The sequence below is a fragment of the Papio anubis genome, chromosome 10 (assembly GCF_008728515.1).
Source record: "Papio anubis isolate 15944 chromosome 10, Panubis1.0, whole genome shotgun sequence".
In the NCBI taxonomy this organism is placed as follows: domain Eukaryota; kingdom Metazoa; phylum Chordata; class Mammalia; order Primates; family Cercopithecidae; genus Papio; species Papio anubis.
Genome location: NC_044985.1, coordinates 24,310,542 through 24,333,748, shown reverse-complemented (window position 1 = coordinate 24,333,748; position 23,207 = coordinate 24,310,542). Strand labels below are relative to the sequence as shown.

At 34.6% G+C, this 23,207-nt stretch overlaps 1 protein-coding gene across 3 annotated transcripts in view; it reads left to right on the top strand.

The window, feature by feature from the left end:
* LRP1B (LDL receptor related protein 1B) overlaps window positions 1–23,207 on the top strand; it is a 1,950,491-nt gene that overhangs the window by 1,698,420 nt on the left and 228,864 nt on the right. For all 3 annotated transcript variants that reach the window (XM_031651763.1, XM_031651762.1, XM_031651761.1), the window contains 2 exons: window positions 16,870–17,058; window positions 17,914–18,062. In XM_031651763.1, the coding sequence (XP_031507623.1) occupies window positions 16,870–17,058; window positions 17,914–18,062 (338 nt within the window). The remainder of the gene's footprint in view (window positions 1–16,869; window positions 17,059–17,913; window positions 18,063–23,207) is intronic.

Genomic DNA, 23,207 nt, shown 5'->3' with positions numbered 1-23,207 from the left:
AAAGGATTTTTCTTAATCATCAAGTAATACTCTGCCAGTGTGTTCCAGTGTGGAATAAAGCAATGAGTTTAAAAAGAGAAAAGGTAAAAGGCACCAAAGTTACACCACTTAATAATTTTACCTACATTCCTGTCAGTTGACGTTTAAACAAATATATCTTTTCATCATTCTAATTAGCAATGCTGACAGGAAGTTTTTAGAGGTGCTTTCTTAAGGGTAAGAACATTGCAGTACGAAGAGTGCAGTTGGATGAGTCACTTACTTAGGTGTTGACATTCCAATTATGGAGATAAAAAACTCATCAGGATGCAATTTAAGTGAAAAATTATTTAAAGAACACTTTAGGATTTTAATTACAGCAAAAGGAATGTTGACAGATTGAAATCACACTTAGCATTTAGAAGTTGTATCTCCCCCAAAGAATCAATAATGAAATGTTCTGCCTCATTCTTGGGTTGCACAGTTGAAAGTTTTATTGTGACAGTCAATATTTTTCCATGTAACCATAAATCTTTTCATTTTTAGCCTCCATATAAAGTGCTAGGTGGTTGTATATGTATTACTTTTTACTAACATTTCATTGTACAACAAAATTTATATATATATTTTGATTAGGTAGGTGACTATTTAAAAACACCGCAGCATTAAATATTTGCCTTTCATTTGAGTCTTTGAAGTTTGAAGCTAAAATTGTTAAAAAATATTAGATCTATTAGAAACTATTGACTTCATTTCCTACTTATTAAAAAATTATGTCACTTATGTGGTGACTAATGCTTTGTTAACCTTAATTCAAAATTAAGTCCATGTTAAAGTGTACTGGTGGTGACTTTGGATAGAGAGACATGTGTAACAGGTAGAAATGGCACTAAATGTATTAAATAGTAAAATATTTGGCTGAAAGATAGTCTAGTATGATGTTATTAAAAATTACAAACTTGATTTTGAAAATGCATCAAGATTCAAATGGGAAGAAAAGTAGAATTACAGCCTTCAGAATATTTTCTCCTGAAGGTTTTCTCAGAAAGACTCGTGAAAAATTCACTAAGTGCCTTATCAGGCATCTGCCAATATCTGAGCGCAGGCCAATAATTATCTGGTAGTTACTAATGAGGTACTAATTGGAGCCAGCGTGAATTATGCCAACTCTACCATCAACGAAAGAAAGAGCCATGAATTTACCACATTTGTAAAGAGGTATTGGATTATTCTACTTGCATTTGCCACATAAAGACAAAGAACGCTATGGTTTCCTAGTTGTTTATTTGCAGGTGGAAAATGAGACATTCGTATCAATAACTTTTGTGTTACTTCATCACTAGCCACATTGTTTTAAACCAAACCAATGTTATTTTTCTCATTTATTGTATTTCTTAAAACTGAAATCTGAGCTAACCAGAGCAATGAGACAAGCCAGTCATGATAAAGTAATTTGAGAATATAAAAAATATATGAGGCTTTTCAGAACAACAGTCATTTTTCATAAGCCAAATTTTAGAAAAGTCACCCCTTGGACTTTATGGTTTAAAAAGTTGGGCATTTTTCCCCCAAAGGTATTCTAGTTTACACCACAGAGTAGTTTTATAAATGAAGCATTATTTTATTATTATTTGTCTAGTTCAAGAATATCTGAGGTTTCTAAAAATTCTGTGACTTAAAACAAAGGTTCAGATTATCTCCAAGGTACATGTGCCTTACAATTTGTTTGAGAGCTTCCATTCCTCTTTCTTTGCTCCCTGATACACCCTAATTCACCCTCCTACCAAATCTACACACCACATTGAAAACCTGAACAAAAAATTCCAAAATATATCAGTCAATTTACTAGCTTGGGAAAATTTAGATGCAATCTTAGTCACATGAACCTCTCCCTAATCTTTATCTCTCTGTATCACTCTACTGTTATTCACTATAGTAACATATGATATAATATTAATAATATAGTGATACAGTAAAAGACATGCTACTGAATAAATCAGTGTATTTTAATTTATATCTTCATTAATTTGTTTTATTAATCGCTCTGATTTCTTCTTTTTAACTATGACCATCATTCATTCATTCATTCATTCATTCATTAGATATTTACTGACCTGTCTTTCTGTGCCGTGCACTATGCTAGGCCCCTGGTGTTGCAAAGATGAATAAGTCTCTACCTTCAGATAATAATTCAATCGACAAAACCAATATGCAGGAAAAGACATAAATTAGATTGGGGGTAAGACGTATGTGCAAAATATTCCAAAAATGCAGGCAGGAGTAGTGAAGACTGCTAAAGTGGGAAGATCTTTGAGCAGTTTGAGAGATTTAGCGAAAGCTCCCCGTAGAGGGAAAAATGTAAGAAGGATTCTTCACACAGAGGGAACAGCATGCGCAAAGATGTGATAGAGTCTTGAAATAGCATGGGGTTTACTCAATTTGCTATGACTGGAAGTCATATAAGAATGAAATAATGACACTAGATGAACAAGGGCAAATTGGGGCCAGATTGTCGCAAGCCTTGTATGCTAAGTAATTTGGAATTTATCCTTAGGTCACAGGGAGCTATTGATGGTGTTGAGTTGATGGAGTGCTGTTATTAGATTTGACAACAGCATGTGAAATGAAAGACCCTGGAAGGGCAACCAATTTAGAGACTGTTAAAATATTTTAGGAGAAAATATTTGAAGTGATTATAGCTGTGGGAATGGAGATACAGTGTTAGAGTCAATAGTTATGTAGTAGACCAAATTAGAGATATATGTAAGCTTAGAAATACTGGTAGTGGCATTATAAAAATTAAATAAATGATTTATATTATTATTGAATTAGCTAGGGGAAAAGAATTCCAATATTTGATGACTTATTAGTTTTGTATGTATTTGTACATTTTTTAAAAGAATTAATAATGCCAAACTAAGCCTAATTTAGATATTCAGAATCTTTATGTTACGATGCTCTACTTTGGTGGGAGATGCGTTAATTTTAACAGCAAAAGTGCTATTCTAAAGATGTATTAAACATTCTATATAATGTCCTTCCCTAAAAGGCATTTCAGAAAACCTGATAATTTAACTAAAGTTCACAAATAAGTGACACTCTTTCTGCCTAATCTCTCTTGAGACGTGGAATAGGTCCAGTGAGAAACTTGGCAATTTGAGGATGTTTTCCAGGTGGAAATATTCAGTTTTTAAATACATTGTTACACAAAAGCACACTGATCCTAATATATGAATAAAAATAGCATTCTTGTAGGTCCATATATATGCGACTGATTCCTTACAACTCCCCAACTGAAACCCTCCTAGGAGAATTTTAGGCTTTGATTTTAGATAAGAAGTAATATGCCTTTGCTGGAGTACTGATCTTTAAGCGAAAGATCTCCTCAAACTGGAGAAATAAAACCTTTAAGATCTTAAAAGAAGTCTGGGAACCTCAAGGAGCTGGGGGTCAGGTTGGGATGGGATCTACTGCTAACTAGCTTATTCACCCTGAACAGTGTAGTTAAATTCCTTGGGCCTCAGTTGCCTCATTTGTAGAAATAAGGGTGTTGAAAAATATTACATGAAAGGAAAGTCCAGAACTAAAATTTTAAGCCTCCAGTTACATGGATCAATCAACACTTTCAGCATCTTTGCCAAATCTCCACTTTTGAATCTCAAATGAGTCTCCCTTAATTTAAACCTAAGAGAGAAAGGTTGGAAATCTGTAATAGTTAAATGCTTTCTCATTCAACTTTGATGAAAATATCAAACTACCAAAACAATCCCCTGTCCTGAGTGTTATCATAAAGGTTATTAACATATTTTAAAGTTGAACACTTGTAAACTAATCAAAGTAATGATGAGGGAGAAAACCTATACTCTTGAGTGTTACCTTGTACTGTATGTTTTACACATACTATTTAGTTTGTCTTTCAACAGACATTTTCTTAGCCTGCTAATGGGATTCCAAGAACAGAGGTCATCCTCTTATGAACCAATTATTTTATTAGAAGCCTACTGATTTCAAGGGACTGTGCTTGATGCAATATGTGCTCTTGTAATTATTCTACCAATCTATATATGTAATAAGTGCTATTAAAGCCATTTGCCAGCAAGGGAATATGTTCAAAGAGATTAAGTAACCTGTCCAAAGTCACACCGCTAGTAATCAGGAGAATCAAAATTTGAACTGAGATCTACCTAATTCCAGGGCCTGATATATTTCCAGTTCTCACACAGCACCCTTGTTTTTGAACAGACAATTGAAGATTGAAACCTGCTTGTTAAAGCCTCTAATATTAATAGTTACAGCATAAGTGTACACTTACACAAATAAAGTTGTATCCACACCTGAAATCTTTCGGATTGATTTAAATATTGGACAGGTAAATTGCATAATATATGAGGAAAAAACACACAAAAACAAAGCCACTAGAATATAATTACTATAAAATGAAGCATGTATCTCGGTAAATCCAAACATTTTTTGTGTCTTTTTCAAAATGAAAAGAGCAATGATGTTGCTTTAAAATGTTTATACTGTGTCTTAGTCTGTCTGGGATGCTTTAACAGAATACTATTGGATGGATAATTTATTGCTTACATTTCTGTAATCCATGATCAATCAAGGGGCCAGTAGAATCAGTGTCTAGTAAAGAGCTCACTGTCTGTTTCATAGATGGTGCCTTGTTGCTGTGTCCTCTCACGGCAGAAGGGACTAGTGAGCTCTTTTGAGTTTCTTTTATAATGGCACCATTCCCATTTACAAGGATAGAGTCCTCATGGCTTAATCACTTCCCAAAGGCCCACCTCTTAGTACTATCACATTGGGTATTGGGTTCCAATATATGAATTTGGAGGGATGTCAACATTCAGACCATAGCATTCTATCCTTGGACCCCCCAAATTCATGTCCTTCTTATGTGAAAAATACACTTATTTGATCTCAATAGCCCCCAAATTCTTAACTTGTTCCAGCACTAACTCAGAAGTCTATAGTCTCATCTATATCTTATCTAAATCAGATATGAGTGAAACTTAAGACATAATTTATCGTTCTCCTGCTGTGAACCTGTAAAATCAAACAGGTTATCTGCTTCCAGAATACAATGGTGTGCTGGGCATAGGATAAACACTTCCATTCCAAAAGGGAGAAATAAGAAAGAAGAAAGAGGCAATAGATCCTGACCAAACACCAAAACCAAAATGGAAAAAAATAAATCTTAAGGCTCCAGTATAATCTTTTCTTAAGAGCATATCTGGTGAGAGCTCACAAGAAGAGGAAAGCTATAGAGAAAGCTTTAATATTCTTGAATAAAATCCTCTAAATTTTGCCTTCTGGATACACAGGTGTGGCTGTTGGACCCCAAAAGTTCCAGGGGGGCCTGCCTCCATCATTTTGCTGGGTGTAGCCCATTTTCCACCTCTCACGGGTTGGAATCTCATGCCTGTGGCTCTACCAGGCTGAATTTGGAAGCTGGTGGCTCTAGCAGTCTGGGGTTTCTGGGTGACTCCACCCCCATAGCTCTGCTTGGCCTTGCCCTATAAGGGACACCGCAGTGGCCCAACTCCATGGTTCTATTATTCATTGCCCAGATAACAGGAGTTCTTACTGTGGCCCCACCCCTGTGGCAGCTGTCTACCCCAACCCCAAGGCTGTCTGTGGCATTTTTTTTGAAATTTAGATCGAGGCAGCCAGACCCTTGCTTCATGTTCACTCTGTGCCATAGTGGAAATTCCAGTATGTGAACATCACTAAGACTTACTATATTTGACTTCCAAAAGGACAGCCTGAGTTGCATCTGGGCCTGCTTGCACCACAGCTAGGCTGGCTAAAGAGCACCACACTGAAAGATGGGGAGAAGAGCCTTGAAATTGTTCTGCTCCCGCGCCTCTGGCATTCTGGGCCTGTAATGGATGGGGTAGCCTTGAAGACCTCCAAAATGCTTCTGAGGTCATTCTTACATTTTCCTGATAAACAGCACCTGGCTTCCACTATACTAATCTCTTTATCAAATGATCCCTTGGCCACACCCTTGATATTCTCTCTCTCACATGCTTGTTCATTCTTTACAAGACGGCCAGGATGAGGATTTTCCAAATCTTTTTCTGCTTTCATTTTAGTTATATATTCCATTCGTAATTCCTTTCTCTCTTCTTGCATTTAACTATAAGCAGTGCAACAAAGCCAAGTACCTCCTTTAACACTTAGAGATTTCTTTTGGAAGATATCCTATTTTATTGCTGTTAAGCTCTGCTTTCTACAAAACAATAGGATGCAAACACAGTTCAACCAATTTCTGTGTCATTTTCTTTTTTTCTTTTCTTTTCTTTTTTTTTTTAACAAACACACAAAACATGTTCCTCATTCCCATTTGAAGCTTCATCAGTATGGCCTTTATGATCTGTATTGCTACCAACGTTCTGATCACAATCACGCAGATAATCTCTAAGAACATTACGGTTTCCTCTATAGCTTTCCTCTTGTCAACTCTCACCACATTTGCTCTTAAGGTCCTTCTATGGCAATGTACCTCAAAACTCTTCCAGTCACTACCCATTCCCCAGTTCCAAAGCTACTTCACATTTACAGTACGTGATGTAATGACAACCTCATTTCTCAGTACGTATTTCTCTTACTTTGTTCAGGCTGCTACAACAAAATACATTAGACTAGGTAATTTAGACACAGCAGAAATGTATTACTCCAGTTCTGGAGGCAGGGAAGTTCAAGACTAAGGTACCAGCAGAGTTGGTGTCAGGTGAGTGCTGGGTCTGCTTCACAGATGCTTTCTTGCTGTATCCTCACATGGCAGTTCCCTGGGGCCATTTATATAAGGTCACTAGTTTCACTCATGAGGGTAGAACCCTCATGACAATCACTTCTCAAAGCCTCCACCTCTACCTTTTAAGACTTTTTTTTTTCTTTTCTTTTCTTTTTTTTTTTTGAGGTGAAGTCTCCCTCTGTCTCCCAGGCAGGGAGTGCAGTGGTTTGATCTCAACTCACTGCAACCTCTGCCTCCTGGGTTCAAGCAATTCTCCTGGCTCAGCCTCCCAAGTAGCTGGGATTATAGGCTCCTGCCACCACGCCCAGCAAATTTTGTTTTTGTTTTAATTTTTACTAGAGATGGGGTTTCACCATGTTGGCCATGCTGGTTTTGAACTCCTGACCTCAAGTGCTCCACCCGCATTGACTTCCCAAAGTGCTGGGATTACAGGCATGAGCCACTGCACCAGGCCTAATATTGTTATATAAGATATTAGGTGTCAACATATGAATTTTGGGGAGACACCAACATTAAGGCCATAGCACCATGATTTAGTGGGATATTTGCATATTAGAGTTTGCTATGTTAAAGTAACTACTATATTCCCTACCTACAGCCTTCTCTGAATGGGTTGTGTATTAACATAAGATAAAAATATCTCCTGAGAAAAAATTTAGAAATAACATTGTATATATATACCTTAGCTTAGATATTTCATTTTCCATTTAATGAAAAGAAAGTTAAATATTAGAAAATTATATTTTGACTGGAATTTATTTTTGACCACTTGTATCAAAGTAAATAAATTCAGATTTACTTCTTTTCAATTTTGGTTGCTTGTGCCATTGAACTTCAGATATCTTAGGCAGAGTGGTAGTATTTTGGAAAAGAAAAGGCTGAAAATACTGTGTGAATAGTAATAACAAAAGGGTGAACTAAGAAAAGTTATGTCTGACCTTGAGTTTTTAAGTTTATATGTTCCAATAAATTGTTTTTTTCAGGATACTCTTCTGTGTATCAAAAAATGATTTAACCTTGTGTTAAGTCAGTTGGTTATGTACATATTTTATCCAGCATACTGGAAAAAATTATACTCTAACTGTTAATTTTCTCTGAAGAGTAATAGTTGGGTATGATTCTGAACTATAGTTACCACTGAACTCTTTTATATTTCGTGAGCAAAATTGTTTAGAATTTCTAGCAATTATGTTCACTACAGCTCGTCATTTAAAGGATAACTGTTTCTGTACTTCTAGACCTGCAGAGCCTCATATTAAAGTGTCAGTATTGTAGTCTAACTCTATTGTGTGTTTATTGCTCTGGGAATCCAGTTTGTGTTGTAAGAGGGCAGTTCTGTGTTTGGATTTAAAAATCTAAATCATAACCCATGCAGTGGTAGTCTAATTAATGTTGGAAAAAGGAATCTAGATCTCAGCATGTTACTGATGAAATGGTGTAAAATATGTTTTAAGAGTTTGTTCTGAAGACATAAATAAAAACACTGAAAGAGACAAATAGAACATTTTGTGTTCACATATTCCGAAACCCAATAGCTCTTGCATTTGGATTTTTAGAAAATTTAAATGTCCACTGTAGCTTACCGGAAAAAAAAAAAAAAAAAAAAAGAAGAGGAAGTTGAAAGAATACTTCCCACCAACCACCTCCATTATTTTATAATATTCTAGAGTGTTTCTTTCTTGGTAAGATATTGCATTTTAGTACTTTTGAAAAAAAATTCTATCATTCACAGTCCATTACAAACAGTAGACTATTTTATGCCCACAGTGTTGATGTGCTGCTGTTTACAATACAATAAAAGTTAATGGAAGGGAGCAAAATACAATTCAGTTACTATAGAAATGTTTCTAAACCAGTAAAATAAATTGAAATTAACTGCCATTTCTAAAATGTCTTAGAATTTCAGTGTCAATCATGCCTTTCAGTTTTGTCCTTTGAATACATTAAATTTGCATATATGTTTAGGGAATTTTTTTTTTTTTTTTCAAATGTCATGTGTTCCACATGCTTGTAAACATGGGAACATTTTAAGTATTACCCTCATTTGAGTTTTCAATCATTTTCAACAATCTCATCTATTCCAAATACAAGGTGGTGGAGTATGCGAAAAGAATAAGTAGATTAGGGATCAGTAGGTTTACTTAAGGTTCAGTTACTTCCTAATTTAGGCATGTTGTTTTGGCAGACCATTGTGCATTGTTCTTATTCATAGAATAGGGGTTCTATGTATTCAGTGACTTTTCTAACATTTCTTAACAGGAATTTGGCTGAGGTTGAATCTAGGACAGAGAAGCACTGTTCTACCAATTCTCTCACTTACTCTTCCCTTTTGCTGGGACTACCTGGAACACTGATATAGTTGGGATATTTGTTCCTGCCCAAATCTCTTGTTGAATCATAACTGCCAGTGCTAGAGTTGGGGCCTGGTGGGAGGTGATGAGTCATGGGGGCAGATCCCTTATGGCTTGTGCTGTCTTCATGATAGTGGTCATTTAAAGGTGTGTGGCACCTCCCCACCTGCTTCTTGCTCCTGTTTTGCCATGTGATGTGTCTGGTCCCCCTTCTTCCTCTGTCATGATTATAAGCTTCTTGACACCTCCCTAGAGGCCTAACAGATGATGCCAGCACCATGCTTCTTGTAAAGCCTGAAGAACCATGAGCCAATTAAGCCTCTTTTCTTTATAAATTACCCAGTCTCAGGTATTTATTTATAGAAATGCAAGAATGATCTAATGCAAACAAGCATTGAAAATGCTTGTGATATGTTACACTCTTTTACATTTTTGTTTTAGAAATGTATTTATCATTGGAGGACTATGAGAAGACCAGATACTAAACTCATGTAAATAACTATACTTGATATCTGTCCCAGAGGCAAATGCTTTTCAAAGGCTTCTGTTTTTTGTTAAGACTCTCTAACAAAGAAATTCCTTATGTATATGTGTGTTGAATATAATAATTCTTACAGTAAGTACTTATAGTCCGGTTCAGACTATCACATTTCCATGTACTGTGAAGGCTTTATCACCAGCAGAAGGGCCCAGAAAGTTTTGAAGCAAAAGGAATATGCTTTACCGAGTGCATGAAGCAATGTTGCTTTGTTTACTTGACAGGTTAGAGAGAATTGTCATCATCCTACTAATGTATTTTTAGTCAGTCTTGTTTTCAAAAGAGTATACAACAGTTTAGAGAGTCTGCTTTATAAAACTTCACATTCATTAACAGGAATACTCTTTAGATAGTAAATATTGAAATGGCTATATTTGACCTTCTATTATAAACAATTTAAAAATAGGTAAGAGACAGGAAGGGATTAAATGGTATTAAATCTAATACTCCTAATATATATGGAGAGTACATATTATTTGAAATGAGAATGTAGACAACATGAGGCAAGAAATACTAGAAAATAATGGGCCATGGATGCCTTCAGCTCTAATAATGGCTTAAATCTGAAAAAGATTTCGAAACACAGTATGAATTTCTTTTTTTATTTTGTTTTGTTTTATTTATTTATTTGCTTATTTTTGAGACAATGTCTCACTCTGTTGCTCAGGCTGAAGTGCAGTGGCACGATCTTGCCTCACTGCAACCTCTGCCTCCTGGTCTCAAGCTATTCTGCCCCAGCCTCCCGAGTAACTGAGACTACAGGCATGCACCACCATGCCTGACTAATTTTTATATTTTTAGTAGAGATGATATTTCACCATATTGGCCAGACTGGTCTCGAACTGCTGACCTAAGGTGATCCACCCTTCTTGGCCTCCTAAAATGCTGGGATTACAGGTGTGAGCCGCCACTCTTAGCGACAGTATTAATTTCTATGCTTTGACATTATGTATTACACTTATTTAAGTGTCCCAGTATAAACTACTACACTAAGGAGGGATACAAGTTTATTTTGGACATTTGATCAATATCACTATTCAAAAGTTAGCATATAATCTACTTTCAGGCACTCTCAGCTCTGATTTTCCTGCACTATGACATATACTAAAAGGAAAAACTACATTCCATCCCAGCAAGGTCTCAGTGAAGGACTATGATATTTAATATCAGAAAAATAAACTTTCAATATTCTATCATAACAGTTGGAAATGTTGGCCATCCTTCATGTTCCTGTCATTTCTTAATGCTTTTATTTTTTTTTGAAAAATTGATTTTGAACCTTGTTGCCTAAATTTTATTTGTGATACTGTTTGTTACTATCAAGTAGGATGGCATTAAAGAGTAAACAGGCAAAATGTTCACAGAGGCAAAAATTAAAACACTTAAGAGCTGCTCGTTGTAAGTTTTAGGAAATAATTTTTTTAAAATGGTTTGCACAGTAACACCAAAGGAGACATACATAATTATTAGCAAAGAACAAATGTCCTTGGCCTTAAGGTTATATAAAGCATGATCTTTTTTTCCCAGGTGCTTTTAACTAAAGCTCTAGCTCAATGATGCTTCTCTGGAGATTAGTCTACCTTGGCCATCTTCCCACCCACCCACTCTTTGTCACTCTTCATCAGCTAGAAACCATTATCCACTCACCCTCCCACTGACTGCTGTCATGAATCTTCCACTTTCTTTGTCGCGTTAAATCACTTTCTGCCGCCGTCTAATTTTATCACCTGTTTACCAGACTATAGTTTTTCATAGCCTCTGTTTAACCTCACCCCATTTTTTCAGTGCTAATTGTTTTTCTTTATCATCACTTTCTTTTTGTTTTTCACACTATGTTACTTTAAGTCACACTCTATCTTCTCTACATATCTCGTTGTGCTCTTATTCTTCTAGAAAAATATCAGGGCAAATTATTAGTGTCAGGGTCTCTCAAAAGAGGGGATCAAATGAGCATACTTGGTTCTCTCTTCTGAAGACAGATAGTGTTTTAGTTAAGCTAGATAGTTTGCACCTTATTACCCAGGGAATGGGTGTCATGGATGGTTTTGGATCTGGGAAGATATATGTTAGATGAAAAGATATGAGAAATATCAATTAGTGGGAGTTCTAGTTATCCTGGCTTTGCCTCTTTGCCCTCTTCCTGTGCTGGAAAGCTGACTTATGTGGACTACCTCACCCAGGTTCTTTTACCTTCCCACATCAAGTTGAATTTCCTCCATGAATTGCATTGCAAGGACATTAGATAGTGGACAGAAAAAGAAGTCAGAATCTTTATCCATCTCCCTTCCATCTATGCTCAACTGTAATGATTTAGCAGTGCCTGAGTCTATCTACTAAAGGCCACTGCTCTTGTTGGATGGCTTTATTCACCTCAGCTGCATTTTTCACTAGCTTCTGGTAACAGACCTAGTAAAAAGCAATGCATTATTTGTACCTTTGCATGCCCATCTCTATAAATAATTCTTTATTAAACCCTCTTCAATTATGACTTAAAGATATGTTTTCTATTTTCTGCAGCAATTCTGACTAATATAAAAGAGATTGGAGGGGATTAAAAATAAGGTGACAAGTTAGAATAATTTTGCAGTATTACTGGTGTGACGGGATATGAGCCTTTATTTGGGATAATGGCACCAAGAATTATTTTAAAAAATGGGAGTGTCTTAAATATATTAAAAAGAAAAAGATAGTAGGATTTAATGTTTGATTTGATATGTTTGTAAACTTTAAAGTTTTAGGGGATTACCTTTCCAAACATAGCCATAGAGTGAGGGATAAGTTAACCTTAATGGATCACTGATTGTTCAGGTATTTCCTTCAAATCAATATATAAATACTTTATAACTCAAGTAAATCAGTTCTCAGCTCCTGTTACTCTAATCTTGACTCCTTCATAAAAGTAATAACATAATTTGGTGATTGCATTCTATATCTTATTTTTTACTTTTGAAAATATGAATAAAGACTTTACAACTTTTATTTTATTTTATTTATTTTTTATGATTATTTTTAGACGGAGTCTTGCTCTGTCTCCCAGGCTGGAGTGCAATAGCATGATCATGGCTCACTGCAGCTTCCGCCTCCCGGGTTCAAGGGATTCTCCTGCCTCAGTCTCCCGAGTAGTTGGGATTACGTGCACCCACCACCATGCCCAGCTATTTTGGTATTTTTAGTAGGGATGGGGATTCATCATGTTGATCAGGCTGGTTTCAAACTCCTCACCTTAGGTGATCTGCTTGCCTCGGCCTCCCAAAATGCTGGGATTACAGATGTCAGCCACCACGACTGGCCTATAGTCATTTTTAAATAATAAATTTCAGTGATTGCTGGGCATAAAGTAATATTTTAAGATAGCATTTAGATTTTTAAAGTAAATCTGGGGAGATAAAGAATGGAAAATAAGATAGTATTACTAGTGAAATGTCTATTGACATACTCAGTGCAGAAAACCATGTCAAAGCTATCAATATCCTAATGCTGTATCCTCCCATAACACTAACTATGAGATTTTAACTCAAGAAAAGCTGAGAACTGTGTAACTGTGGCATTAGTTTCTTAAGTATTTAAACTAGATTAGTCAGAAATACAAATTTAGAATGATATTACCCAGGAATATACTTGTTTAGCATTATAAATGCTATCTAAAAAAATGAATAATCAAGAGTATTGTAATAGAGTATATCGAGCTGTGAGGCAACAGTTAAGCCAAAACCATGTTCTGAATAGCCACCTTTTCTTTTTTTCTTTCTTTCTCTTTCTTTCTTTCTTTCTTTCTTTCTTTCTTTCTTTCTTTCTTTCTTTCTTTCTTTTTTTTTCTTTTTTGAGTCAGACTCTTGCTGTGTCACGCAGGCTGGAGTGCAGTGGTGCGATCTTGGCTCACTGCAGCCTCCACCTCCTGGGTTCAAGCGATGACCACCTTTTCTATTTGTCGTAATTACACTGAGCTTTAGCAGGATAGCATCCAACTCAACTCAAAGGGAAAAACTCCCAAAAGGAGTATTTATTTGATTTATTTATTTTTGCCAAATGTCAACCCTTTTCTTCTGAATGATGTAGTCTATGAAATAAAAATTAGGAACCTAGTGCTTGAGTGGAATTCTGGAAAAAGTACAATATGTAATGCTGTTACACCGAATAGAGACTTAACTATAGTAAGCAGCTATAAAATAGGCTTTAGATATATAGTCAGTACCTGTGAAACTACAGCCCACATAGCAGCTCTGTTTATTCTTTTTTCTGTGTCTACTGAATGTCTGTAAATGAAAGATTTATTAAATGTACTTTTCACATTTCTCTGTTAATTAAGCAAATGCAGTTTTATATAGACAACTGGTCATATAACTTTTCTCTTAAAAATGATAGTCATCATCATTTTTAGGCAACATTGACTACTTTTCCCCAAACTTAACCACATCTCAGCATTAGTTAAGGGTTTGTTTGTTAAAAGTTTTTCTCATACCTTCACATCTCATGTTTATTTTTATTAGCTCCATGTACTTACTGTCTTAGTCTGGTTTTTGTTGCTATGATGAAATACTACAGACTTGGTAATTTACAAAGAAAATAAGTTTAGCTGGCTCATGGTTCTGGAGGCTGGAAAATTCAAGAGCATGGCACTGGCATCTGGTGTCATCCCATGGTGGAAGGGTATCACATGGCCAGAGAGCACACTCCGGAGACAGCTAAGATTCAAATACCAGTACTTTTAATTACTAGTTTTTTTCTACCCCTCTTTTGCCAAGTTACTTAAATTTTTCACATCTTAGTTTCCTCATCTACAAAATGAACTTTACTTGTATTTGTCCATTCTTACACTGCCCTAAAAACTATCTGAGACTGGGTAATGTATAAAGAAAAAATGTTTAATTGACCCACAGTTCCATAGGGCGTCCAGGAGACATGGCTGGGGAAGCCTGAGAAAACTTACTGGCAGAAGGGCAAAAAGGAAGCAAACATATCTTCACATGGCAGCAGGAGAGAGGGAGTATAGCGGGGAAGTGCTACACACTTTAAAACAACCAGATCTCGTGAGAACTCGCTCACTAGCAGGAGAATAGCAAGGGAAAAATCCGCTCCCATGATCCAATCCCCTCCCACCAGATCCCTCCTTCAACACTGGAGATTACAATTCAACATGAAATTTGGGTGGAGACATGGAGACAAACCATATCACTACTACTGCACAATAGAATTTTTAGGAATATAAAATAAAATAAAATAAAATAAAATAAAATAAAATATATAAATTGCCTCTCCCACTGGCCTAGTTCTAGTGCACCCAAGTGCTTAATAAATATCATCTGTAGTTACTGCTGATAATTAAAAAAACTGTTACTTTTGATGAGCTAATTGGCAGATTCTTACAATAACTTTATTTTTCTTACATAAGTAAATTAAATCTCTTATGGATTGTGGTCCTTAAAAATGATGATTAACTTTTTGAGCCCATATTTAATGATTTAACTATCACCTTTGCATCTAACGAGATTCACATTAAATATTTTGAGGCTTTCAACATTTCCCATAAATTTTTATTTTATTCTAAAAATCTTGAAATCTATATATAAGGTGAAAGGATCTTATAATAATCACCCATCACCAAGATTCAATTAATTACTAACATTTTGCCACATTTATTTTATCTTTTTTGTATGAATTTATAAAGTCAAAGAAAAATGGTGGGATTAGTTTGTATAAATAGCTCACACGTAATTAATTATAGTAAAGTGTCCTTCTTTTCATTCTATCTAATTTCACTTATTTTAGTAATGATATCTGTGTCTACAAGAGCACATAGATAATTAAGTTGTGTGCACATCTAGATTTTTACATCAAAATTCAAAACATCTAAAGTGTACAAATCTGGATTTTTAAAATGTTTACATCCTTCATATGCTTAGTATCTGTTCTGAGATGAATTTCTAACTAGATTTTATATTAGAAATAGTATTCAGTGACTTAATATATGACTTATGTTGAGGTTTCTAATTTTATTTCTTTTATTTCTATTGTCTCTTAGTTGTAGTGAGTTATCTGATAACATTTGGCCTATCAGAATACAAATAACAAATCAAAAAAATTAAAATATCTGCTTTAGTTTATAATACAAATTTACTCAGCTTTAAAAAATAAGGCTGTAAAGCTTCTTGTAAATACTAAATTGTATTTGAAATTTTGATAGTTTTTTAGTTACTACTGAATGAGGAATATGCCATACATTAATTTTCAGTCATTAAAATCTAAGGAAAAAGTAAATATTACTGGAAATATCGTACCTTTTTTCATTAATGAACATGTCAGAATTTCTAAAAGTATATCTCAAAATTAATACAGAAAAATAGTATGTTTGTATAAGTTAGAGAATTTTCATCTTCTCCATTTATTATTTGTCAATCTTGAGAAAGTAGAAGCACAAAGAAAACTCTATCACTGTTTAAAATTATTTAAACCCAAACCACTAAACAGATCTACCATATCTTATTTACTGGATAGGACCCTGGACTCTCTCAAATGAATAATTCACATTTGTGATGCTCACTCTACTGTTTACATTTAAACATCAGAAAGAATAATTTTATAAAACAATTTTAATCTGCACCTGAACAGTTTTATGATCATTAAATTTGCATAATACATTATTATCTGCCACACTTATTTCCCTCTACCCCATCCCAGCTCACCTTGCAAGTAAAAGTGCTCATAAAATCTCAGTGGCTGAAAAGGTTTATAGTAGTTTCACAGCCACTTTATTTCCAGGTAGTAGACACATTTCTTCCAGGACCTATAATTTAATCATTTTGCATGTGAAAAAAGTAGGACAATGACATTTAGATTTAGGCATTTAAGTTAAGAACAACCAGAAGGAGATATATATGTATATATGTAAATATGTGTGTATGTATACACACACATACACACATATATGTAAATTATGAATTTTAAAATGGTGGATGGTATTTGTTTCTGGTGAAGCAGGCTTTAATGGTGAAAGAATCACATTCATTTTTTTTTACAGTGATTGAACCAAGCCAAATCTGAGCAAAGCTAGCTCCTGTGCCCAATCCTGCATTCTCTTAACCGGTAATAAAGAACTTTGCTGGCCTGACAGGTTGTCACAGCAATTATTCACATGAAGTTCTGTAGCAGTTGTATCTGTCAGCCCATGTAGTATTGAATATTTTAACTGGCAGTCTTCCAAGACTGAACATTAATCTTACCATCTCCTATTACAGTCCCTAATCAAGATATTCCAGGGGTGATTGCACTAACATTGTTTGAAGACTACATCTACTGGACTGATGGGAAAACCAAGTCACTCAGCCGTGCCCATAAAACATCGGGAGCAGACAGACTCTCACTGATTAACTCATGGCATGCCATCACAGATATCCAGGTGTATCATTCTTATAGACAACCTGATGGTAATTATTCTTTCCATGATTTCCATAAATGCATTAACATCTTTCAGTAACATTCCATTTTTTATTCTTTCAAGGTTAAATGTAATTTTATTTTTGATGAAGTTTACTAGATTTAATTATTTAGCATCACTTTATGGAAGAATTCAATCAATATGAAGTACTGCTCTTAAGACATATGATAGAAGCTCAATAATAGGACAAAGAATTGTAGATTTGTTCAACTCATATAAAGCTAAAATGATAATAATGCACTTAGTCAGATAAGTGAAGACTGTATTCTTGAAATAATTTGTTTACAAAATAGAGGATCCTTAGTTTCTGCAATGCTGAGTAGGAGGAATTATGTTTAAGTAGCTCTCAGATTTTAAAACTGACAACTCTATCAAGTTTTCTTCAACATATGTTTAATAGGAATTTCATCCGGCCTTGTGAAATAAAGGTTTGATTATTTTCCTTAAAAAACCTATCTGACCTATAAAGCAAAGCCATTACACTCCTAGGTGTAGATCATTGTTTCATTGTTTTATTTTATGTTTGTATTTCTGAACATATGTTGTCTTCATCCAAAATGCTTCTAGTCTTGTTTATTTTTCTCATGGACAGTTTTTTCCTACTAAAGTTCTTGTTTTGTAGAAATGCACCCTTAAAATTATTGAATGGTCAAATTAATGTCAATGGACAATGAGTAGCATTTGTGACAAAGTAAACTTATATTTATAGTCTTGATGAGTTCTTGATTACAAAGATTTATTCCAATTCAAGTTATGAAGCTTAAATGTCCTATCTCTAATCCCATGTTATATTATTAGTTTTGATTATCCTGTTTTGTTGTTGTTGTTTCTTTCTTATCTGTAGTCTCCAAACATCTCTGCATGATAAATAATGGTGGTTGCAGTCATCTGTGCCTTTTAGCCCCTGGAAAAACCCACACTTGTGCATGTCCCACCAACTTCTATCTGGCAGCTGATAATAGGACTTGCCTATCCAACTGCACAGCCAGCCAGGTGAGTGGAGGTCTGCGAATCTTCTTATAGAGTGTATGGTGAAACATCAGTTCTTTTGTTTAGCATGACATTGAATGATCATTCCATACATTGTAGAGATGGTCACAGAATAAAGGAAAAGCACTATAACACCTCATTAAAATGGGCCTTAGCCATTAGGAAGAATAAATAAAGGCCAAAAAGGAAACGAACAAACAAACAAACAAAAAAGAAAGAGAAAGAAAAAAGTATTTCACAGATCCACACAAATAATGTCTGAAATCCTAAGTGGGCATAACAGCAACAACAGAGGAGATTTATGTAGTTTAATAAGGCAAGGTGATTGAGGAATGGTGTAGGTAAAAGGAGGTGGAGTTTAAACAGAGCAGGAAATCTCTCCAGATAATATGCTCTATGTCACTGTCCCCACTTTCCATTTCTTAGAGTTGGTGATATGGAAAAGATATATAGAGAGTAAGTCTCTAGATTTTGTTTTTATTAAAATAAATTATATGATCAAAATAACTTTCTTCTGAAACCTCTTTTTCTTTAAAACTTAATTATTTTCAGTTGAAGATATCCCGGGAGTTAAGTTGTCTACTGTATGGTAGTTGCATGGACTTGATTTTATTACTTTCAAATTTTGGACAATAGTCATATCACATTATAAAACTGTACTTTGTAACACATGAGCCACTATCTTGTTGGATTTAAGATAAAACTGTCAAATTATATTTTGTCTTTTAAATGACTAAATTTATTTTTAGAATCCTGTGTTTGGATTTGCTAATTTTCCGGTTACTAGCAGTGATTTCATTGCAAGAGACCGAATTTCACTTAGATTGTTTCTGTCTTCAAAATGGAGAAGCTAAATTTAGCTCAGCTTGCATTTCAGATTAGACTTAGGACTATCATACACGAAAGAACTGCATAAATAACAACTACTAGAACTTTTTCAGGGAGTCAGAATGTGTAGAGGTTAAGGGCATAGACTCTGAAGCCAGACCCTCTGTGATCATAACCCAGACTCGACTTTAAATTGAGTTTGTTACTTCTTGGTACCTTGGTTTTCTCATCTTTTAAATGGGATTATACTGTTTCTAAGCCATATACAGATTAAATGGGAAAAGTCCCTGGTACATAGTAGATTTTTTTATTACTCTTGTCGTATACTGCAGCTGAAATTTACATAAAATGTCATGTGTGTAGTGTGAGCTGCCCTCAGGACGTTCTGATGACTCATTGAAAGCACAAGCCATAGACTCTGCTTTTATTACAAAATGTGTTATTCTAATTATACCTCCCTGAGTATTTGTATAAAAAAGTATTATTTTTAAAGAGCTGGAAATTTAAGCCATTATGAGAGATAAAATTAGTGACTGAATTATTCTTAGTGGTCAAATTAAAGAGAGAAATAACATTTTTTAATATTTTAAAACAGGATTATCAATACTATTGGTGCTATTTAGTCAAATTTTCAGGTAGCGTCCACTCAGGTTATTCTAGAATAATCTTTGGTCTCTTGCTTTGGAGTGATCATACATATATCAGTCTGTTGAGGCCCAAAACTGAGGCTGTCACTGGCTTAGTAGAGATGATGCCTGCCTGAGTCACTACAGTGGCGATGGTTTAATAGCCAACTAAAAATACAGCAAAATCACGGTATTCTTTGAAGCACAGGTGAACATCTCAAATAGCAAGGCACAGAGAGTAAAACATCAGACTCACTACAGGCATCAAAGGTATAACATTTTTAAAAATATTATTATTATTATTATTATTATTATTATTATTATTATTATTTTGAGACGGAGTCTCGCTCTGTCGCCCAGGCTGGAGTGCAGTGGCGCGATCTCGGCTCCCTGCAAGCTCCGCCTCCCGGGCTTACGCCATTCTCCTGCCTCAGCCTCCCGAGTAGCTGGGACCACAGGCGCCCGCCACCTCGCCTGGCTAGTTTTTTGTATTTTTTAGTAGAGACGGGGTTTCACCGTGTTAGCCAGGATGGTCTCGATCTCCTGACCTCGTGATCCGCCCGTCTCGGCCTCCCAAAGTGCTGGGATTACAGGCTTGAGCCACCGCGCCCGGCCTTTTTAAAAATATTATATATGAAAATCTGTAACTGTTTATCCAATGCCAACAAATTAGATTAATCAAATAAATGAAAACCTAACTCACCCTGAAAGTATTATTTATCTAATAAAATTATTTCCCAATTTGGTATCCATGATGACAACACTAAAATATTTATAATTTTTAAATATCCCCAATAGTCTATCATGAATTTTTAAAAACTTAACAATAGCAAGACAGAGCAAACAAATCCAAATGTGGACAATACTTTTCAACCATATTTCTGAAAACAACTGAAAAAGAGGAGGTATCACTTCATTAGTTTCATCTTCAAGGAAGAAGTTAATTGCCCAGGCCCGGTAGCTCACGCCTGTAATCCCAGCACTTTGGGAGGATGAGGCAGGTGCATCATTTGAGGTCAGGAGTTGGAGAGCCACCTGGCCAACATAGCGAAACCTCATTTCTACTAAAAAATATTAAAAATTAGCTGGGCGTAGTGGCATGGACCTGTAATCCCTGCTACTCAGAAGGGTGAGACATGAGAATTGCTTGAACCCAGGAAGCGGAGGCGGAGGCTGTAGTGAGCCAAGATCGTTCCACTGCATTCCAGCCTAGGCAACAGAGTGAAACTCTTGTCTCAAAAAATAAAAACAAATAAAAAACGAAAGAAAAAAGTTAATGAAGAACAGGTAATACAAAGTGTTAAGTGGTCATCCTTGTAAATCTTCTCGTTTGTGAGACCATTTTACCTCTGGTTCTTTTCTGATCTAATAAGAGGAAAATCTATCTCTTGTATACTTCTTGGAGAAAAATCAGTTTGTAGAAACATGATTTTCAGTGAGGTAGACCTGTAAAGGAAGCAAATTATCTAGGCAGTTTACAATCATGCTAGTAAGTATTTTGATGAAAATTTTGCATTCTTTATTTATTCTTACATAGGGATTTTGATATATCATCTAATGATTGTCAACAAATGACATGTTCACCAAATAGTATTATTTTAGGAAAAAACAGGCAAATCACATCAATAAGAATTCTATTAGAATTGAAAACATAGTCTGATAATCTAATAAAAGTTAAGATTAAGTTCAATTCATATAACACTAGTCATTTCAAGTATTTAATGAAAATCATTTTAATTAGAAAAAAAGTCAACTTAAAAATGGCTTTACTTAAGCTTTAAAATAGAGACTCTTCTTGTTTCAACTAAACTTCACCATGTTGGGATTGCATTTTATCCTGGTATTCATATTAGTAGACACATATTTAGTAGTTTCTTTATAGCTTTTTCTTGTGGGTGATAATTACAGTCTACAGTTTATTTTATGATGATATTAGTCTTAGAGAACATTTATGATGAAGACTGTTTTATATTTATATTTAGCATTAATCTTTTTTAAGTTACTGAATTTAAGTATGTAGAAATGAAGCTAAGATATGAAACAGAAGAGATCTTCCTGTGAGAATAAAATATTGATTAACATGAAAAATAAGATAAGTATATTTTACCCTGGCCTCCGTTAACTCAAAACCCTTTAATGTTATTATCAAAGTCAAATGAAGAGCAAAATCATTATATCATATATAATTCCAACAGTTCATGTTTATTTAAATCGGGCTCATTTAGTGAATAAAAAAATATATGCAATTTAGATATTTTTCCAATCATGATTGGAAAGACTTTGAGGATACTCAGGAGACCAGCTGTTTTCCTACTAATGTGTTTTAATATATTGTAATGACTAGAAATATTTAATGTTAAGGGTAGCTGCTTTCCCTCGTATCCCCAGACAGTCACTATCTATAAACGTAAGTTTTCTCCTCTCATATTTTATGGAAAACACACACACACACACACACACACACCAGAAATGTACAAGCTAAGCAAATATGGAAAAATCAGTTGAACAGTCAGATCTCCCATTGGATTCATAGAGCTCTATTCCTTCTTGTATTGCCACTGGGAGACAAAATTCACACTCATATTTTTTAAATGATGTAAATCTATCATGAATCCAGTCCATCATATCCAGATAAATTTAGCAAAAGCCAACATCAAATAATCTCTTATTTGAAGAAAGTAACAGTATTCTAAATAAACAAACCTTTAGATTGCTAATCTATTTTCATTAGTAATAATTCAGCCTAGGCTATAGTTTTCTGTTACAAATCTTTCTTGTATGTAACATGCTAAGATAAATGCCAGCTTGCTGTCAGTCACTTATATGGGAATAACAACATAAGCACTTTTAAAAGAAGTTAGTAACTTTTAGAAAATCATCTCAATTAACATTTAGAAATGTTTTTAATTCTAGATGAATATTATGATATATGCTTTTCAATGAAGTTCTACTAAATTGAAGAGGAAAATAATTTGATATACCAGGAGAAATCGACTAAACGTTACATACTGCTTGGTTTAACTAATTTCAAGTGAATTTTTTTTTTTTAGTGACAGCTACTCCAGATACATGTGCTCTGAATGGAATGTGAGATTTTTGTCTTTAGTTCCTTCTCTCTGAGTGGTACTGAGAAAGTAATTAGTTTATGGTCATAAATTACTAAAACATAACTGAACTGAGCTTTTTGGTCACTGTTTATATTGGGGCAATAATGAAGTTAATAGGAACAATAATTACTCTGTCTCAGCAGCTACATTTGAGTTCAAATCACCTTTCTCATAAAAGTAATATGCAATAATAACTTCCTATAGTTTGTCTCCAGTATCAAGTCACTTGCATGCTAAATAGCCTGTAAGTAAATAAATATCGCCATATAATAACTCACTCACTTTCTCTAGTATTAATCTGCCACTCAGTAGTTAATTTTTAAAAGGAGGAGTTAAAATTTCCGTTTCTATAAATAATGGAATTATGGCCTTTCTCATGACTTTTTGTTTAACTGTTTCAAGTGGAAAGGATAATACAACAAATAAAACATATTAATAAATATTTTGGTGAATAGGGTTTTTTTTAGGTAATCTGGAGAACAAGTTTTATTATAAGAGTTTTTTTTTCTGTGCATTCAATTTTTTAAGTCAGCAAAAAAAAAAAAAAGAAAAAATTGAGCCTTATTTTTACCTCTTTTTAAAAAATA